This window comes from Engystomops pustulosus, chromosome 8 (genome assembly GCF_040894005.1).
Source record: "Engystomops pustulosus chromosome 8, aEngPut4.maternal, whole genome shotgun sequence".
NCBI classification, from domain to species: Eukaryota; Metazoa; Chordata; class Amphibia; order Anura; family Leptodactylidae; genus Engystomops; species Engystomops pustulosus.
In genome coordinates this window covers 92,900,015-92,920,505 of record NC_092418.1, presented here as the reverse complement: position 1 = coordinate 92,920,505, position 20,491 = coordinate 92,900,015, and the positions used below count along the sequence as shown (strand labels likewise).

General features: G+C 43.6%; 1 protein-coding gene across 1 annotated transcript in view; it reads right to left on the bottom strand.

The window, feature by feature from the left end:
• Positions 1-3,865: 3,865 nt before the first annotated feature.
• The window catches only part of LOC140075656 (bile salt export pump-like), a 51,948-nt gene continuing 35,322 nt past the window's right edge, over positions 3,866-20,491 (bottom strand). Inside the window, exons 23-29 of the mRNA XM_072121798.1 lie at positions 10,772-10,975; positions 9,997-10,238; positions 9,628-9,784; positions 8,505-8,702; positions 7,881-8,087; positions 6,183-6,329; positions 3,866-5,479 (exon numbers count right to left, since the gene is read on the bottom strand). Coding sequence (XP_071977899.1) covers positions 5,279-5,479; positions 6,183-6,329; positions 7,881-8,087; positions 8,505-8,702; positions 9,628-9,784; positions 9,997-10,238; positions 10,772-10,975 — 1,356 coding nt within the window. The 3' untranslated portion in view covers positions 3,866-5,278. The remainder of the gene's footprint in view (positions 5,480-6,182; positions 6,330-7,880; positions 8,088-8,504; positions 8,703-9,627; positions 9,785-9,996; positions 10,239-10,771; positions 10,976-20,491) is intronic.

Genomic DNA, 20,491 nt, shown 5'->3' with positions numbered 1-20,491 from the left:
GCAATGGCAGACTGGGAGGTAGCTGTGTCCTGGAAGGATGCTTCTGCTTGTCCTGGGTTGCTTCAGGTATCACCCTGGAAGGTAGGATGATCCCCCTTTCCTCACTATACTAGCTATTAGTTCCACTCTTCAGGCAGGGGCTAGGCTCACCTGCTCTTGGTCTGGTATGCTAGCTGTACAGACTCCGCAGAGTCTGTACTGGAGTAACTCCAGTCTGCTTCTGCAGACTCCTGGGTCTGACTGCTCTCTACAAGTGTCCTCTTCAGACTCTCTGGTCTGACTGGAACTACTCTCTAGAAGTTTCTTGTCCAGGGGTTTTGTTACTCCCACTGGTCAGGTGGTGGCTACTCCTCCAATTGCATCTCAGCTCACAGAAACAGAGTATAACACATGTGATTGGCTGACACATCTGACATCAGACAAAACACTTAACTCCTGCCTTACCAGGCAGGATCTACCACTGCAATGTTCCCCTGTGTCCTATAAGGACTATGTAGTGTGATGTAGTGACATGCTGTGGGGCTGACTAGACCCTACACAGGCTGCAAGCTACATGGTGGGACGTATTCGCAACCACTCCTCTGCCTTGCATCGGCGAGGGTGTTGCACATGCAATACCATATACAGCATATTCACTCCCAGTACAAACCCAGTACTCCAGATCTGGGGCCTCTTGACACTGTGGACCTCATAGAGGCTGCTATCCCTGTAGTTACATCCCTCATTTAGCCCCAAAAGGAATTAATAGTGAAACAGAATCATTTGTGTTTTAGCATCACTGCTGAGGATGAAAGGCAATATAATGCAGAAGGTCCACGAGAAACCATAAGAATAGATAAAGAGGAGAAAATAGACTATCCCTGACGAAGGCGGACCAATTCCTCTGAACCTTTATGTCACACTTAACCCCTTCACGCTCCGCGGCGGATATATCCGCCACGGAGCACAGTGACTTAGCGCTCAGTGGCGGATATATCCGCCACGGCGCTTATGCCGGCTCGGCTCTGGATCTGTAACTAATAGCCGGCACCCCAGTGTAACACCCGCAATCGGAGTTGTCTCCGATCGCGGGTGCTTAACCCTTTAGATGCCGCGGTCAGCGCGACCGCGGCATCTAACAAGTATCTGGGGGGTCTTTCCCCCACGATCGGCCCCCCCGAACCGTTTTCGGGGGGCGCCGATCGTTGCTATAGTAACTCTGGGGTCCGATCTGGACCCCAGAGTTACTAGCAAGAATTGCCAGTAAGATGGCGTCTGTGACGTCATCTTACTGGCAAAGTGCCAGCCTATGCAAGTGCATAGGCTGACACTGATAATACTCTGCAATACATGAGTATTGCAGAATATTATCATGAACAAGCAATCAGATGATTGCTTGTTCATATCCCATGGTGTAAAAGTGAAAAAGTAAAAAAAAAAGTTATTCAATAAAAAAATAAAGTCATAAATCACTAAAAATGCCCCAAACCCCCAAAACATATAAAGAGACATATAACTCAAAAAAAAAGTCTAAATCATAACACAAACCCCACATATATAGTATCACCGCGTCCGTAACAACCCGTAGAATAAAAGTAAATCATTATTGAACCCCCACGATAAACGCCGTAAAAAAAAACTGTTATAAACCCTCCAAAAATTATGATTTTTACCTTTTCAATCCCACAAAAAATGCTATAAAATGCAAACAAAAAACCATATGTACTCAGACATGATACTGGTGCAAAGTACAACATGTCCCGCAAAAAACAAGCCATCAACCAGCTCCGTAGCCAAAAACGTAACAAAGTTATGCCACTTGGAAGATGGCAATACAAAAATTATAGATTTTTCCCCACATTAGGGTTTTGTTTGACAAATTTAGTAAAACGTAAGAAAATATATTCATGTCTGGTATCCCCGTAATCGTATCAACCCATAGAATAAAGATAACATGATTATTAGTCTATACGGTGAACACCAAAAAAAAAAAAGTAAAAAATCCAGTACAGAATTGATGCTTTTCTACTCCTGCCCTCAAAAAAAGTTCCTAAATTTTCAACAATAGGTGATACCAACCCCAAAATGGTAACAATGGAAAAAGCATCTCATCCCGCAAAAAAAATGCCGTCACATGGCCCCAATAACGAAAAAGCGAAAATTTTATAGCCTTCAAAAGGGGCCAATGAGGAAACTAAAATCCTGGCAGCTGCAGCGCCCTCCTTCCCTTCTGCGCCTTGCTGTGTGCCCATAAAACAAGTCACAGCCACATGTGGGGGGTCTTTGTACTCAGGAGAAATTGCAGAACAAATTGTATGGTGGGTTTTCTCTTTTTATATTTTGGAAATGTGTAAATTTTAGTGCTAAATGAACGTATAAGGGAACAGTATGACCATTCTAAATTTTACCTCCATTTTGATTCAATTACTATGAAGATCTCAAGGGGTTAACAATCTTCGTAAAAGCTGTTTCTGATAGCTTGAGGGGTGCAGATTTGAAAATGGGTAGATTATATAGGGGGTTTTGATGCTAAATATGTAAAATTTCATTCAAAACTGTATTTATCCCCAAAATAGTCAATTCTGAAAATCCGGAAAAGCGATATTCTATTTGTAAGCCGCGTGACATCAAAATAAATTATCCAGACATTTCAGAAATTATGAAAATGTAAAGTAGACAAATGGGAAATGTTATTCAGCAACTTATTTAGGTGGTAAATCTATCTGCCTGAAAACGCAATGATTTAGAATTTCGAAAATGGCAAATTTTTCAAAAAATTTATCATATTTTCTTTTTTTGTAAATAAACGCAAAACTTATCTGCCAAAATTTACCACTAAAATGAAGTACAACATGTGGGGAAAAAACAATCTCAGAATCGTTTTGATAAGTAACAGTGTTCAAAAGTTATAACCATATAAAGCGAAGCAAGTCAGAATCCAAAAAATCGGGCTGAGCCTTAAGCTGTAAAATGGCTGCGTCCTTAAGGGGTTAACTATCCGTAGCGAGGGTGATGTCGCTGTAGTGGACTGGCATTACTGCTAGCCATCATTTTGCGATCCAGAATGTCGGACCACAACCGTAAGCAGCAGGAAAATGTTTACAGACCTCTGGAAAAACTTTGTAAAGAACACACCGGATTTTAAAAATACATTGGATATCAAGTGGAAATAAACATTGGCACCCAGAAATACAATTGGACTTATGAAAGAACGCTTTTTTCCACAGGATAGGGTGTTAACTAATCATTGAGGATCTGACTGCTGGGACCTCCACCGATCAATAGAACAGGACCAGCAGTTCTCCAGATCCTGTTCTCAGTGATGGTTGAAGCAACAATCTGAGCTTGTGCCCTGGTGCTCCATTCAATTGTATAGGAATTATGTAAATAGCTGACCAACCCCATGGACAGTGAATGGAGCAGCAGGGAACATGCTGCTTCACCCACTATAGTGAGAACATTGTCTGGCGATCTGGGGGTCCCAGCAGTCAGACCCTCATTGATCAGCTAGTTATCCCCTGTATAAGGGATAAATAATAATAATAATTCTTTATTTATATAGCGCATAAAGCATGTCAAATTTGCCCCTGTCCCCATGGGGCTCACAATCTAAACAACCTAACCGTATGTTTTGGAGCGTGGGAAGAAACAAGAGAACCCGGAGGAAACCCATGCACACATGGAGAGAACATACAAACTCTTTGCAGATATTGACCTGCGTGGGATTCAAACCCAGGACCCCAGCACTGCAAGGCAGAAGTGCTACTCACTCAGCCACTGTGCCGCCCGTTGATACAAAAATACTTGACCAAACCCCTTTAAGCAAATTGGGTAAAAAAACATAATAAAAAAGTACATAATTGAAAGAAACAAACCAAACAACAGCTACTTCTAGTCATTTATTGATCAAATTAACATACACAATCCATGAATGAACCAGACAAAATTTTATCTTGTTTGTCATGAAACTGAAAATATTCTGTTCTAATTTATCTATTGACAAACTATAAATATATAAATCAATTTTGTTGATTGCCTTTACTAGGCAGAAAAAACTAATTTTATTCAGAAATTTTCATTTGCAATTAGTAGGTAACTTTTTAAGATTCCAGACATATTAAAAGATAATAGTAGCCACCACTAGGGGAAGTGAAAGAACTAATTATATATTGAAGGCAATGTATGATGTATTCAGTATTGTACACAACTATAGGTAGCCATATTTTATCATAAAATCACTTTTAGTTATATATTTTTTTTATAGATAATAAAAATAAACTATTTTGCCATTTACATGCTGTTAAAAATAATAAAAAATATTCTTCTACTTTTGTCTACACGTTATTGTCATTACACAGTACGGTGCCACCTGTTGTTCCAAAAAAATAGCAATGTGCACATCCACATTGTGCTGGTGGATACCCAGGTCTCTACATCTTGGATTCCTCTGAATCAGCCAATAGAAACTGATTTTTGCCCTGCTTGTCAGGAAAGGAACATCTACAGAACATTGCAAGATAGTAAACATTATTCCTTCTGAAGGAAAAGTAAAGAATGGTCAGCTGCCAGAAGGGGAAGGAGATGGATTATGTCTAGATTGTACCCCAAGTAGGACCAAACAGCATAATCAACAATGGGGCCACATGGAAGCCAAAAAATTGTTTTTCATATTCTACAAATATGGAAAATTACTTTAACTTTGGTATTAACAGCTTTACTTGGAGCTCGGGATAAAAATTATACAAGAAATAACCCCTCTACCTAATCTAACACATCAAGACACTTTACCATATTTGCAATTCTTTATTCTAAATATCTAGATATCTACCTAATCAAAATTAAACATACACATGTACATACATCAATAAATATCTCATTGTTATTTACAATCCAGGCAATGGAGGAAATATATTAAAAAAATAATTGACAATGATCACTGGATCCTTTAACAGTCAATCATTTACTCGATTGTTTCAACTTTTTCAACTCACGTCTACCCCATTATAAATGCAGAATTCGTACTCTGTCTATACATTTGTGTAAATCCTGATGCCATGACACAGCTAGGACAAGTTTATTCCTTTTGACCATGACTATGTTGGTATGAAATATTCACCATGTAGAGATAAATAGCTGGGGTTACCAGAGGACCTGCCATTGGCTCTTTACATGTAAATGCTATAGTATAGTCTGACCTATGGCCTCCCAACTACATGCTATACCTTGCTTATAGTCACCACTGTATCTTCATTGTAAAGAATGAAGTTGTAATAATCTATGACAATGCAGCACACGAGCATTAACTAATAGGTGCTCCAGTGGTGACCAGCTTGTAGTAGGCTCCTTTCTTCTCCATTAGTTCGTCGTGATTTCCTTTCTCAATGACAATCCCCTGAGACATGACGGCAATGATGTCCGAGTTCTGAATTGTGGACAATCGATGGGCAATGACGATACATGTGCGTCCTTCTCTTGCACGGTCTAGGGCGGCTTGAACCGTCTGGAAACACAAAATTGATGGAGTTTGGAAAAAGTTTGGATAGATGCAAAAAGTAATGGTTTGGTTCATCTCAAGACATTATTGTCAAAATGTATGACACCTCTTGGTTTACTCACTTTGGACAACTTATTTGAACCCAAATGATGGGCAATTTGATGTCACCCTCTTAAGCTAAAGTAAAAAGGCATAGATAGGTAACCTGGCACACATTGAAATGCCATCGGCAGCTTTGAAAAGTGGATATAGAGCAGGCGGGATGGTGTGAGGTCCCACATTGAATGGGATTTACTTTAACTTTTACTAAATATAACTGGCCTAGGTCATTGCTCTAATCTAGACCAGACCCTAGCCATCATACATTTCTATTTTGGAGTTTGAGATGCCCTACAATTTATTAGAGACTGGACCCTCTACCTAAATCTGATGTTTAACATGGAAAAGAGAAATGCATAATTGGAACTCTACAATGGATAAAGTCTTTGGATATTTAATTTTGTAGAATGACACTCCTTTATCCAGCTGCAACGTGCAGGGTAAAATGTCTACAAGTGTTCAATATCCCTGTGCTGCCACTAGAGGTGAAATGAAGCATTACACTGATCTGCTTTGATGTCTGTGTAATGTGCAGATGAGCCACGTTCTCCAGCATGACACATGCCCCTCAGGATTTCTATAATAGGTAAAATGGAATGAAAGCCATTACCTTCTCACTCTCTGTATCAAGTGCTGATGTCGCTTCGTCAAGTAGAAGGATTTTAGGGTCCCGGACAATGGCTCTGGCAATGGCGATGCGTTGCTTCTGACCACGAGAAAGCTGCGATCCATGAGCTCCTACATTGGTGTTATATTTCTGTAAGAAACACCACATACAGTAACTACACAAACAATCCCCTGGATATAAAATTATTCATAATAAGTCAAGACTTTGTTCTTTTCAGAAGGAAAGACATAACTTTTAATTATAAGGAAATCTCAGTTTTCAGTTTCACATAAATTTCTTTGAAGAAACTTTCCCTAGATACAGAAAGCTGTAACATTTCATCAGGGGAGATTTATTATACAGGCTTCCAGAGCTTAAACTTTGTTGCCTGTCAATATTATTCTAGAGAGGGATTGACCATCTTTGATCATTAGACTGATCAGAGGGCAAAGCCTTCATTCAATTGACCAAAGCGGCTCCCAAGGGTTTTTAATGGAAGGGCCCTTGAATATTCTGCTCACTTTCACAATTACCTAGGAAGTTCTGACCATCATTCGATCACTCAGCATACACTATTTACGATTTCTAAAAACATTTACACTGGAAGCTGACAACTGTTGTACCAACTTTTTTCCTTGGACCGGCTCAATATACAAATTTTTTAAAGGGTTGTTAGCAAGGTTATTTACCTACCTACACCTGAAGAATTACATATTTAAAAAGCTGAACCAGGATTCCTGTCCTCTATACCTAGAAAGGCTGTAATTACTTCTCCGAATCTATAAATGACATCATGAATCATGGCAATAACAATGCGCCCCTTAACCTTCTCCATCCTTTTTTAATTTTTTACCCACTAGAAATTTTTGGAGGTTTATTTATTTACCATGCATTTATTGTTGGGCCATAATAAATATATACTATCCATTAATGTGGGTTATATAAAAATTTGGAGAGGTGTGCAAATACCCCCTCTGAAATTCCTCTACTCTATCCTTGGGTAATAATACTAGTCTCTCCAAGAACCAGATCCTCTCATAAAAATAATGGTGCATTGATGATATCCTCTCTACATCCATTAACAAGAACAGCAAGAGGTGATGGCTTGTGTATCTGAGATCACAGCTAAAAAAAACCCTCTTGCTATATGCATCAAAGAAATATATTCATATTTAATTTTCCTTAAAAACTCCATCCAGGTCTATGCTGAATACTAAGTCATAAATAGCAATTAATTATATCAACCTTTATTGTGTCATAACAGGTGGTGGAGGATATTGTGATCATACTCAGATTGAAGTTTCCAGATAGAAATTGTCATTTTTTGGGTATTTCTAGGGGACAGTATGATCGCGTATTTCTGCTTCCGCAGGCACCAGACTTTTGACATCACGTAATGTAAAAAGTTCTGTATTTATTCCTTTTATTTTACCAAACTGTTATTTTTGCATTTTATGTTTATGTTACCCTTTTTGTATAATAACCATTTGTTTGTAAGCACTGCCCCTTTTGATATTAAAACTTCAATTTAATAAGAGCCTTCTTGTATTATAATGATTCCATAACTCACGAGACGTTACCTAATTGTATTGCTTAATGAGTGTAATATTGTATTTGGTCATAGTCTATTCAAGGTGCCTCATCAGCCTTATATAACATAACAATCATTACATTGATAGGAGACTACATAAAGATACTCACATCTGGTAGACCCATAACAAACTCATGTAGCTGCGCTTTCTTTGATGCCTCTATTACTTGGTCCATGGTCAATTGCTTGGAGTTGTCACCATACTTTATGTTGTCAGCAATGCTACAGTCAAACAACACTGGCTCCTGAGACACGATTCCAATTTTAGATCGGAGAAATGCAACATTGATGTTTTTGGAGACATGGCCATCGATTATCTGTAAGAGGAAAGCATTTAGAAGACATTAAAAGTGTGAACATTAGAAGACCCAGGAAAGACGTTATGCTATCTTATACTTGTAGGGTTGTAGGTCAGTAATTATATAGGGTTATTAAAATCTGAAATTCTTGGTCAAATAGGCCCAAATCTCAAGCTGTGTTCAGATCTTCAAAGTGTGATCATATAAAGGATTGGTGTTGGAGACCTAGCTTCTGTGACTCAATTTTATGACTTCTCAATGAGTTATCTTCCACATTGAGGAATGAAATTAAGTTTATAAGGAATGGAAGGATTCCAAGAGGAGTAAAGTAAAGGTAGAAAGTAAAATGTTTCTTCTCATTTGCTATAAATATGGGCAAAGTTGAGGAAAATCAATCGACAATTTAAGAAGCTAAATATATAATGAAGTACGTACAACTCTGCCCATGTCTGGGTCATAAAAGCGCTCGAGAAGCTGCACACTGGTGCTCTTTCCACATCCACTGCTTCCCACAAATGCAAGGGTCTGTCCTGGCTTCACAGAAACATTCAGACCATTCAGTACTTGGATATCAGGACGGGTCGGGTACGTGAACTTGCAATCAATAAAGTCAATGCTTCCTTTAAAGTCATTCTAAGGAAAAAAAAGTTACATTTAGTCAGTGTTTACAAAACTAACGGAATCCAATTATGACAATTCTAATTAAAGGAATCACCCCGAATTGAAAATAAGAGTCAATTATTAATTATTCGAAAACGGTATAGTGGAAATCCCACACTCAAGGGTGTTGTGTGCAAATCCATTCTTTATTCCATAAAAATAGCCAAACCACGTCCAAGGTACAGACACCTTGTAACAAAAAAAATCTACGCTTTACGGCGTGTAGCCTTAGTCATGATTAATAATTTAAGTAGTGGCTTGATTTTTGCCCATGGGTTGTGTTCGCTTAGCTCAAACCTGTTCACTTTAATGAGATTGAGTTTTAGATTTATCCACTGCCCAAGGATAATGGGGAGCCATTGCTGGGGGGAAAGAAGTTGTAGATTGCCTTTGTGGCACTTCAGATCTTGTGTTCCTCATAATACAGTTGAAGTTAACTGTAGCCACCACTAGGAGTGGATTTCGGTTGCATTGAAGTATCACAACTTTTTTTTAGGAGATATAGACCAGATTTAGATTTAGATGTGATCTGAGTAATTGTTGCATTTGAGTTACATATAGTAACGCTGCCACGTTGCCAAGTATTCCTTGTTATGTAGTAATGAAGCTTTCTATCTTTATGGTCCAACCAAAGTCTTTATCGAACCATAGCTTCCAAAGCTCCCTCTAGTGGCCTCTGTAAGCAGGTAAAATGTTTTCATTTGACATCTATCTATAGAGTTTTGAGCCCTAATATTAAAAACTGTATAGCAGCCACTAAGAAGACATGGATAGCACTTACTGAACTTCTGTAATGTGCTCTGTTAGAATAGAAAAGCAATTATGCATCCTTTACCATGAAATACCAAAATCACAAATCTTATGTACATTCTGTTCTCAAACTAAAAATGTCCCATACCCATTTATCTCCAATATCTTTATAGACACAAATCTTGGGGACACGATCAACCAGCTTAAAGAAACGGGCAGCAGATATTTTGGCTTTGGCGTAGTCTGGAGTATAAGATGAAGCTCTTCCCAAAGCCGTTCCACTGGTCACGATAGATGATATGACCCTAGAATAATACACAAGAAGGAGTTTTTTTAGATATCTTTATGTACATTTTGCATAGGAATTCTGACTCCATCAGATGTTCTGCTTCAGGTATCAGAAGAGGTTTATCCTCAGTGTTAGACCCCTATTGATCTGATACTAATAACCCATGGATAGATATGTATAAGATGGAAACTATCTTTACCTAGCTCTTTATACACTAAATATAAATACCTGAACACAAAGCTGTAGTGAAGTCCTTCCACATCTACTAAATATCCTCCATATCTGTATGAGACTGAATTAGCAATGAAAACAATACACTGAGCAAAACCGAAGCACAATCCATAGACGTTGGCTTTCTTGATGGCCGCTTGGTACGGCGCCTCCAGCTGCTCCTCATACATTTCAACAAATCTCTTTTCTTTGGCAATTCCGGCAATTGTTCTAATGTTTCCAAGAGCCTCACTGGAAATCTACAGGAAAACATTGAAGAAATGAGCACACAGTAGTAGGGGACATTAGCCATGAGCAAAGTGTTGCTGCCATCAAAATCGAAAAATGGTTTGGGACCAGTCAACCCCCTTTAAAGAAATACCTGCCCAAAGCATAGCAATAGAGAGATTTGCTGGGAATACGATCTAGAGACATATGTAGTGTTTCAAAATGGCTGCTATGTAAATAGCACGTTCAAACTAGCACCATAGGTTCTGTTTACAATGGACCCAGGATAGATTGAATACCTCAGTTTTCTAACTAATCCTAGTGACTTCTGATGCAACCCACAAATTCAATTTTTGTTTATTTTTTTACATGTTATAATGTAATTAATGGAGTTCATTGACTCCCTAAAAGAAGTATTTTGCTGTCTATTAGATTACAAAGGTTAGGGACATAAGGGAAGATGTGCTTTGATGTGTTATTACAGACAAAGGGCTTCTATATTGTACTTGTACAGGGACCCACCATTATCTATGACCTCCTCTGATACAAAGATAAGTGGACATACCCTTCCGGCAGATTCCATTGCATGTTTATCTTGGTTAGCGAATCCGGTAAGCATTTTTGCCTGCAGGGCTCCTGATAATGCGAGGAACGGCAGGAAGCACAGAATCACCAGACTCAACTTCCAGCTGAAGTAGAAAGCGATGATGAGAGCTACGCCGATGTTGGTGAGAGAGTTCACAATCATCCCAATCTGTGATCCAGTGGCCTGTAACCAAGAACAATGGATTATTAGTAAGATTTATATATACAATGATAGAATTTGCTTGTATTCCTAAGTTCATATAAGTACTAATATAACCATCTCCTACTAACCTACATACTGTAACTACTAACATTTTAAAGGGTTTATACCAATTTTCTAAATTCTCTGCTGCCTGTGATGAGCTATAGAACGGCGCCCCGACGCCCCCATCCACTAGTAATATATCAGGTTAAATGGATTCTCCATGACATGTTTAATATTCATGCTGCAATTGTTAAGAGACACTATTTTTAAGTGTCAAGTCCTGCTTTGTAGACTGCTCCCTTAATGGTGTCCCATCTTGCTGCAGGTGGTGTTGCCTGAGGCAAGAGGCTCAACTTGCCTCATGACTGGTGCACCCCTGGCTAGAGATATCCATATGGAATGGATATTGTACATAACTGTGTGAATAAGACCTCGATCTCATGATCCCGGCTGTCACAAATCACAAGACTGAACTCCCAACGTTGATATTATATTGACCAACAGACGACTGATAAATCTTTTACAATAAGAAGTCAACCTATCTTATACATTGCAAGTACAATAAAAAGACCACATAAAAATAAAAAGCAAAAAGCACATTTAGTTTTAGTTGTGGACCTTTAAGACAAGACCATGACTAGAGATGAGCGAACACTAAAATGCTCGGGTACTCGTTATTCGAGACGAACTTTTCCCGATGCTCGAGTGCTCGTCTCGAATAACGAACCCCATTGAAGTCAATGGGAGACTCGAGCATTTTTCAAGGGGACCAAGGCTCTGCACAGGGAAGCTTGGCCAAACACCTGGGAACCTCAGAAAAGGATGGAAACACCACGGAAATGGACAGGAAACAGCAGGGGCAGCATGCATGGATGCCTCTGAGGCTGCATAATCGCACCATTATGCCAAAATTATGGGCAACAGCATGGCCATGACAGAGTGACAGAATGAAGCTAGATAGCATCTAAAACATCCAATAATTGACCCTGACACTATAGGGGACGGCATGCAGAGGCAGCGGCAGCAGGCTAGAGAGTGTCATGGCGACATACCCTAAATGGACTCAGGCTTCAAACCAATGGGTGGCAGAGAGGAACCAAAGGAGGTGAGCAAGAAGCGCTCAAATAATATCGGTACATGATAAAAGTTTGCCAGTATATTTTGTGGATTACACAGCAGGGTGGCGACAAAGTTAACATGGAAGCCATGAAAACAACCCAAAATTCTGCCTGACACAGCTCGTTTGATAAGGGGACCATGTATGGAGGCAGTGAACTAGTAGTAGATTAAAGGTGCTGCAGTTAAAACTATGTTAGTTGGATCTTGGCATGGAGCTGGCGCTCCGCTGCCAGGCGAGCTTTCGCCAATCCAAGCCCCTGTCTCTAGGCTACTCCCCAAACAGCACTTCTAAGAACCTTTTGTATAAGATCAAGTGTAGTAGCGTTCTTATAAGTTTAGGATATGCCGGGTGAGGGGAATGTAAACAGATGCGCAAGAAGCGCTGAAATAATATCCCTAAATGGTAAAAGTTTGCAAGTATATTTTGGGGATTACACAGCAGGGTGGCGACAAAGTTAACAACTTTGATGTGGAATGCCCTGTAATAGCTCTTGGGCGGTGTGCCTTTTATCGCCTAGGCTCAGCAGTTTCAGCACCGCCTGCTGTCGCTTAGCGACGGCACTGCTGCTGTGCCTAGAGCTACCGACTGATGGCGCCATGCCCACGGATGGTAATTCGGAGGAGGAGGAGGTGGAGGAGGGGTGGGAGGAGGTATAGTAGGCCTTTGAGACCTGGACCGAGGTAGGCCCCGCAATTCTCTGCGTCGGCAGTATATGACCAGCCCCAGGGTCAGACTCGGTCCCAGCCTGCACCAAGTTAAGTGTAGTAGCGTTCTTATAAGTTTGGGATATGGCGGGTGAGGGGAATGTAAACAGATGCGCAAGAAGCGCATGATGCGCATGGAGCTGGCGTTCCGCTGCCAGGCGAGCTTTCGCCAATCCAAGCCCCTGTCTCTAGGCTACTCCCCAAACAGCACTTCTAAGAACCTTTTGTATAAGATCAAGTGTAGTAGCGTTCTTATAAGTTTAGGATATGCCGGGTGAGGGGAATGTAAACAGATGCGCAAGAAGCGCTGAAATAATATCCCTAAATGGTAAAAGTTTGCAAGTATATTTTGGGGATTACACAGCAGGGTGGCGACAAAGTTAACAACTTTGATGTGGAATGCCCTGTAATAGCTCTTGGGCGGTGTGCCTTTTATCGCCTAGGCTCAGCAGTTTCAGCACCGCCTGCTGTCGCTTAGCGACGGCACTGCTGCTGTGCCTAGAGCTACCGACTGATGGCGCCATGCCCACGGATGGTAATTCGGAGGAGGAGGAGGTGGAGGAGGGGTGGGAGGAGGTATAGTAGGCCTTTGAGACCTGGACCGAGGTAGGCCCCGCAATTCTCTGCGTCGGCAGTATATGACCAGCCCCAGGGTCAGACTCGGTCCCAGCCTGCACCAAGTTAAGTGTAGTAGCGTTCTCATAAGTTTGGGATATGGCGGGTGAGGGGAATGTAAACAGATGCGCAAGAAGCGCATGATGCGCATGGAGCTGGCGTTCCGCTGCCAGGCGAGCTTTCGCCAATCCAAGCCCCTGTCTCTAGGCTACTCCCCAAACAGCACTTCTAAGAACCTTTTGTATAAGATCAAGTGTAGTAGCGTTCTTATAAGTTTAGGATATGCCGGGTGAGGGGAATGTAAACAGATGCGCAAGAAGCGCTGAAATAATATCCCTAAATGGTAAAAGTTTGCCAGTATATTTTGTGGATAACACAGCAGGGTGGCGACAAAGTTAACAACTTTGATGTGGAATCCATGAAAACAACCCAAATTTCTGCCTGACACACCTCGTTTGATAAAGGGACGATGTATGGAGGCAGCTATATGGACGACTTTTGGAGGTAGCAATGGAGACAACGTGTGGAGGCTGCTATGGAGACAATTTAATTTGGATAGTGCCTGTATGTGGCAGTCCCAAACATTTTTCAAACCAGAGGAGCAGGTAGGTGGCCCTCCAGTAAAATGGGATAGATTGAGTGCCTGTATGTGGCAGTCCCAAAAATGTTTCAAACCAGAGGAGCAGGTAGGTGGCCCTCCAGTAAAATGGAATAGATTGAGTGCCTGTATGTGGCAGTCCCAAAAATTGTTCAAACCAGAGGAGCAGGTAGGTGGCCCTCCAGTAAAATGGAATAGATTGAGTGCCTGTATGTGGCAGTCCCAAAAATTGTTCAAACCAGAGGAGCAGGTAGGTGGCCCTGCAGTAAAATGGAATAGATTGAGTGCCTGTATGTGGCACTCACAAAAATTGTTTCAAACAGAGGACCGGGTAGGTGGCCCTCCAGAAAAATTAAATGCATGAAGTACTATAGCAAGAGCCAGTGGGCCCTGTCAAAAAATAGCCACTGCTTTCCTCTGCTTTACTGTACAAAGAGGAGGAGAAGGAGGAAAATGAGGAGGAGGAGGAGGAGTGGATCAATTATTCAGGTTGAGCTTCCTTCACCTGGTGGAGATTGGAAATTCTGAGAAATCCAGCCTTTATTCATTTTAATAAGCGTCAGCCTGTCAGCGCTGTCAGTCGACAGGCGTGTACGCTTATCGGTGATGATGCCACCAGCTGCACTGAAAACCCGCTCGGACAAGACGCTAGCGGCAGGGCAGGCAAGAACCTCCAAGGCGTACAGCGCCAGTTCGTGCCACATGTCCAGCTTTGAAACCCAGTAGTTGTAGGGAGCTGTGTGATCATTTAGGACGATGGTATGGTCAGCTACGTACTCCCTCACCATCTTTCTGTAAAGATCAGCCCTACTCTGCCGAGACTGGGGACAGGTGACAGTGTCTTGCTGGGGTGACATAAAGCTGGCAAAAGCCTTGTAAAGCGTACCCTTGCCAGTGCTGGACAAGCTGCCTGCTCGCCTACTCTCCCTCGCTACTTGTCCCGCAGAACTACGCACTCTGCCGCTAGCGCTGTCAGAAGGGAAATACTGTTTCAGCTTGTGCACCAGGGCCTGCTGGTATTCATGCATTCTCACACTCCTTTCCTCTCCAGGGATGAGAGTGGGAAGATTTTGCTTGTACCGTGGGTCCAGGAGAGTGAACACCCAGTAATCGGTGCTGGAATAAATTCTTTGAACGCGAGGGTCACGGGATAGGCAGCCTAGCATGAAATCTGCCATATGCGCCAGAGTACCAACGCGTAAGAATTCACTCCCCTCACTGGCCTGACTGTCCATTTCCTCCTCCTCCAACTCCTCCAACTCCTCTTCTTCTGCCCATACACGCTGAACAGTGAAGGACTCAACAATGGTCCCCTCTTGTGTCTCGCCAACATTCTCCTCCTCTTCCTCCTCATCCTCCTCCACCTCCACCTCCTCCGATATGCGCTGAGAAACAGACCTCAGGGTGCTTTGGCTATCAACAAGGGAATATTCTTCCCCCGTCTCTTGTGACGAGCGCAAAGCTTCCGACTTCATGCTGACCAGAGAGTTTTTCAACAGGCCAAGCAGCGGGATGGTGAGGCTGATGATGGCGGCATCGCCACTGACCATCTGTGTTGACTCCTCAAAGTTACTCAGCACCTGACAGATATCAGACATCCACGTCCACTCCTCATTGTAGACTTGAGGAAGCTGACTGACCTGACTACCAGTTCTGGTGGAAGTTGACATCTGGCAGTCTACAATCGCTCTGCGCTGCTGGTAAACTCTGGATAACATGGTCAGTGTTGAATTCCACCTCGTGGGCACGTCGCACAACAGTCGGTGAGCGGGCAGTTGGAGGCGGCGCTGCGCTGCCCTGAGAGTGGCAGCATCTGGGCTGGACTTCCTGAAATGCGCACAGATGCGGCGCACCTTCGTGAGCAAATCAGACAGATTGGGGTATGTCTTGAGGAAACGCTGCACTATCAGATTTAACACATGGGCCAGGCATGGCACATGTGTCAGTCTGCCGAGTTGCAGAGCCGCCACCAGGTTACGGCCGTTGTCACACACAACCATTCCCGGCTTGAGGTTCAGCGGTGCCAGCCACAGATCAGTCTGCGCCGTGATGCCCTGTAATAGCTCTTGGGCGGTGTGCCTTTTGTCGCCTAGGCTCAGCAGTTTGAGCACCGCCTGCTGTCGCTTAGCGACGGCACTGCTGCTGTGCCTAGAGCTACCGACTGATGGCGCCGTGCCCACGGATGGTAGTTCGGAGGAGGAGGTGGAGGAGGGGTGGGAGGAGGAGGAGGCATAGTAGGCCTGAAACACCTGGACCGAGGTAGGCCCCGCAATCCTCGGCGTCGGCAGTATATGAGCAGCCCCAGGGTCAGACTCGGTCCCAGCCTCCACCAAGTTAACCCAATGTGCCGTCAGCGATATATAGTGGCCCTGCCCGGCAGCACTCGTCCACGTGTCCGTGGTCAGGTGGACCTTGTCAGAAACGGCGTTGGTCAGGGCACGGATGATGTTGTCTGACACGTGCTGGTGCAGGGCTGGGACGGCACATCGGGAAAAGTAGTGGCGGCTGGGGACCGAATACCGAGGGGCGGCCGCCGCCATGAGGTTGCGAAAGGCCTCGGTCTCTACTAGCCTATAGGGCAGCATCTCCAGGCTAAGCAATCTGGAGATGTGCACATTAAGGGCTTGGGCGTGCGGGTGGGTTGCACTATATTTGCGTTTCCGCTCCAGCGTCTGGGGTATGGAGAGCTGAACGCTGGTGGATGCTGTGGAGGATCGTGGAGGCGACGATGGGGTTTTTGTGGCAGGGTCCTGGGCAGGGGGCTGACTAGCAGCTGACACAGGGGAAGGAGCAGTGGTGTGCACGGCCGGAGGTGAACGGGCTTGTTGCCACTGAGTGGGGTGCTTAGCATTCATATGCCTGCGCATACTGGTGGTAGTTAAGCTAGTAGTGGTGGAACCCCTGCTGAGCCTGGTTTGGCAAATGTTGCACACCACAGTCCGTCGGTCATCCGGTGTTTCCTTAAAGAACCTCCACACTTCTGAAGATCTAGCCCTCGCCGCAAGAGCCCTCACCACGGGAGCTTCACTAGTTGACAGTGGCGCTGATGCACCAGCTCTGGCCCTGCCTCTCCGTCTGGCCCCACCACTGCCTCTTCCAACCTGTTCAGGTCGAGGACTCTCCTCCGTCTCAGAAGCACTGTGTTCACCCGGCCTCTCAACCCAGCTTGGGTCTGTCACCTCATCATCCTCCGATCCCTCAGTCTGCTCCCCCCTCGGACTTCCTGCCCTGACAACAACTTCCCCACTGTCTGACAACCGTGTCTCCTCATCGTCGGACACCTCTTTACACACTTCCACTACGTCAAGAAGGTCATCATCACCCACAGACTGTGACTGGTGGAAAACCTGGGCATCGGAAAATTGCTCAGCAGCAACCGGACAAGTGGTTTGTGACTGTGGGAAGGGTCCAGAAAACAGTTCCTCAGAGTATGCCGGTTCAAATGCCAAATTTTCCTGGGAGGGGGCAGACTGGGGGGGAGGAGGCTGAGGTGCAGGAGCTGGAGGAGTGGCGATTTCGGTGACATGGGTGGACTGCGTGGAAGACTGACTGGTGGTGGACAAATTGCTCGAAGCATTGTCAGCAATCCACGACATCACCTGTTCGCACTGTTCTGGCCTCAACAGTGCTCTACCACGAGTCCCAGTAACTTCAGACATGAACCTAGGGAGTGTAGCTCTGCGGCGTTCCCCTGCTCCCTCATCAGCAGGTGGTGTCTCACCCCGCCCAGGACCACGGCCTCTGACCCCTGCAGTAGTTGGACGCCCACGTCCCCGCCCTCGTCCTCTACCCCTAGCCCTCGGGTTAAACATTTTTAAAATGAGAGTTATAACTTTATTTTTTTTTTTACTTTTTTTTGTTTTTTTTTGTGTTTTTTTTTTTTTTGTGTTTTTTGTTTTTTTTTGAGTTTTTAAAACCAAACAATGCTATCCTATTGCTATGGCTATTTTCTAGCCAAGTATCAAAGGAAGCACAGTACTATGCCAGATGAGATGACACTGAGTTATTGCCTAATAGAAATCCAACCCCTACTGAATTTTGCCACTTCGGCCTTTGCTATGGATATGTGCGCCACTAAGCGCAGAACACAGCGGTCGCAAGTCTCACTACAAATTGCTCAGAATTGGCAAGTACATGCACTGCAGAAACTACAGCCACCAGCAGATCAACCAGAAATCAAATATATAGAACGCTACTGTAGGCTTCAAGATCAAGAAGCTGTTTGTATTCTCCTATGGCTATTTTCTAGCCAAGTATCAAAGGAAGCACAGTACTATGCCGGATGAGATGACACTGAGTTATTGCCTAATAGAAATCCAACCCCTACTGAATTTTGCCACTTCGGCCTTTGCTATGGATATGTGCGCCACTAAGCGCAGAACACAGCGGTCGCAAGTCCCACTACAAATTGCTCAGAATTGGCAAGTACATGCACTGCAGAAACTACAGCCACCAGCAGATCAACCAGAAATCAAATATATAGAACGCTACTGTAGGCTTCAAGAAGCTGTTTGTATTCTCCTATGGCTATTTTCTAGCCAAGTATCAAAGGAAGCACAGTACTATGCCGGATGAGATGACACTGAGTTATTGCCTAATAGAAATCCAACCCCTACTGAATTTTGCCACTTCGGCCTTTGCTATGGATATGTGCGCCACTAAGCGCAGAACACAGCGGTCGCAAGTCCCACTACAAATTGCTCAGAATTGGCAAGTACATGCACTGCAGAAACTACAGCCACCAGCAGATCAACCAGAAATCAAATATATAGAACGCTACTGTAGGCTTCAAGAAGCTGTTTGTATTCTCCTATGGCTATTTTCTAGCCAAGTATCAAAGGAAGCACAGTACTATGCCAGATGAGATGACACTGAGTTATTGCCTAATAGAAATCCAACCCCTACTGAATTTTGCCACTTCGGCCTTTGCTATGGATATGTGCGCCACTAAGCGCAGAACACAGCGGTCGCAAGTCTCACTACAAATTGCTCAGAATTGGCAAGTACATGCACTGCAGAAACTACAGCCACCAGCAGATCAACCAGAAATCAAATATATAGAACGCTACTGTAGGCTTCAAGAAGCTGTTTGTATTCTCCTATGGCTATTTTCTAGCCAAGTATCAAAGGAAGCACAGTACTATGCCAGATGAGATGACACTGAGTTATTGCCTAATAGAAATCCAACCCCTACTGAATTTTGCCACTTCAGCCTTTGCTATGGATATGTGCGCCACTAAGCGCAGAACACAGCGGTCGCAAGTCTCACTACAAATTGCTCAGAATTGGCAAGTACATGCACTGCAGAAACTACAGCCACCAGCAGATCAACCAGAAATCAAATATATAGAACGCTACTGTAGGCTTCAAGAAGCTGTTTGTATTCTCCTATGGCTATTTTCTAGCCAAGTATCAAAGGAAGCACAGTACTATGCCAGATGAGATGACACTGAGTTATTGCCTAATAGAAATCCAACCCCTACTTAATTTTGCCACTTCAGCCTTTGCTATGGATATGTGCGCCACTAAGCGCAGAACACAGCGGTCGCAAGTCTCACTACAAATTGCTCAGAATTGGCAAGTACATGCACTGCAGAAACTACAGCCACCAGCAGATCAACCAGAAATCAAATATATAGAACGCTACTGTAGGCTTCAAGAAGCTGTTTGTATTCTCCTATGGCTATTTTCTAGCCAAGTATCAAAGGAAGCACAGTACTATGCCAGATGAGATGACACTGAGTTATTGCCTAATAGAAATCCAACCCCTACTGAATTTTGCCACTTCAGCCTTTGCTATGGATATGTGCGCCACTAAGCGCAGAACACAGCGGTCGCAAGTCTCACTACAAATTGCTCAGAATTGGCAAGTACATGCACTGCAGAAACTACAGCCACCAGCAGATCAACCAGAAATCAAATATATAGAACGCTACTGTAGGCTTCAAGAAGCTGTTTGTATTCTCCTATGGCTATTTTCTAGCCAAGTATCAAAGGAAGCACACTACTATGCCAGATGAGATGACACTGAGTTATTGCCTAATAGAAATCCAACCCCTACTGAATTTTCCCACTTCGGTCTTTGCTATGGATATGTGTGCCACTAAGAGCTAAACACAACGGTAGCAAGTCCCCCTGCTAATTCCTCACAAAATGGTAAAAGATGCAAATTAAAATAAAAAAAGTATAACGTTATTGTAGCCCTAAGAAGGGCTGTTGGGTTCTTTGAGAATCACTCCTGCCTAACAGTAAGCTAATAGAACACCCTAACGCTTTCCCTGAGCAGCAGCAGCTCTCTCCCTAGCGGCATCCAGAGACAGAATGATCCGAGCAGCGCGGCCAGCGGCTAGTCTATCCCAGGGTCACCTGATCTGGCCAGCCAACCACTGCTATCGACGTGTAAGGGTACCACGTCATGCTGGGTGGAGTGCAGAGTCTCCTGGCTTGTGATTGGCTCT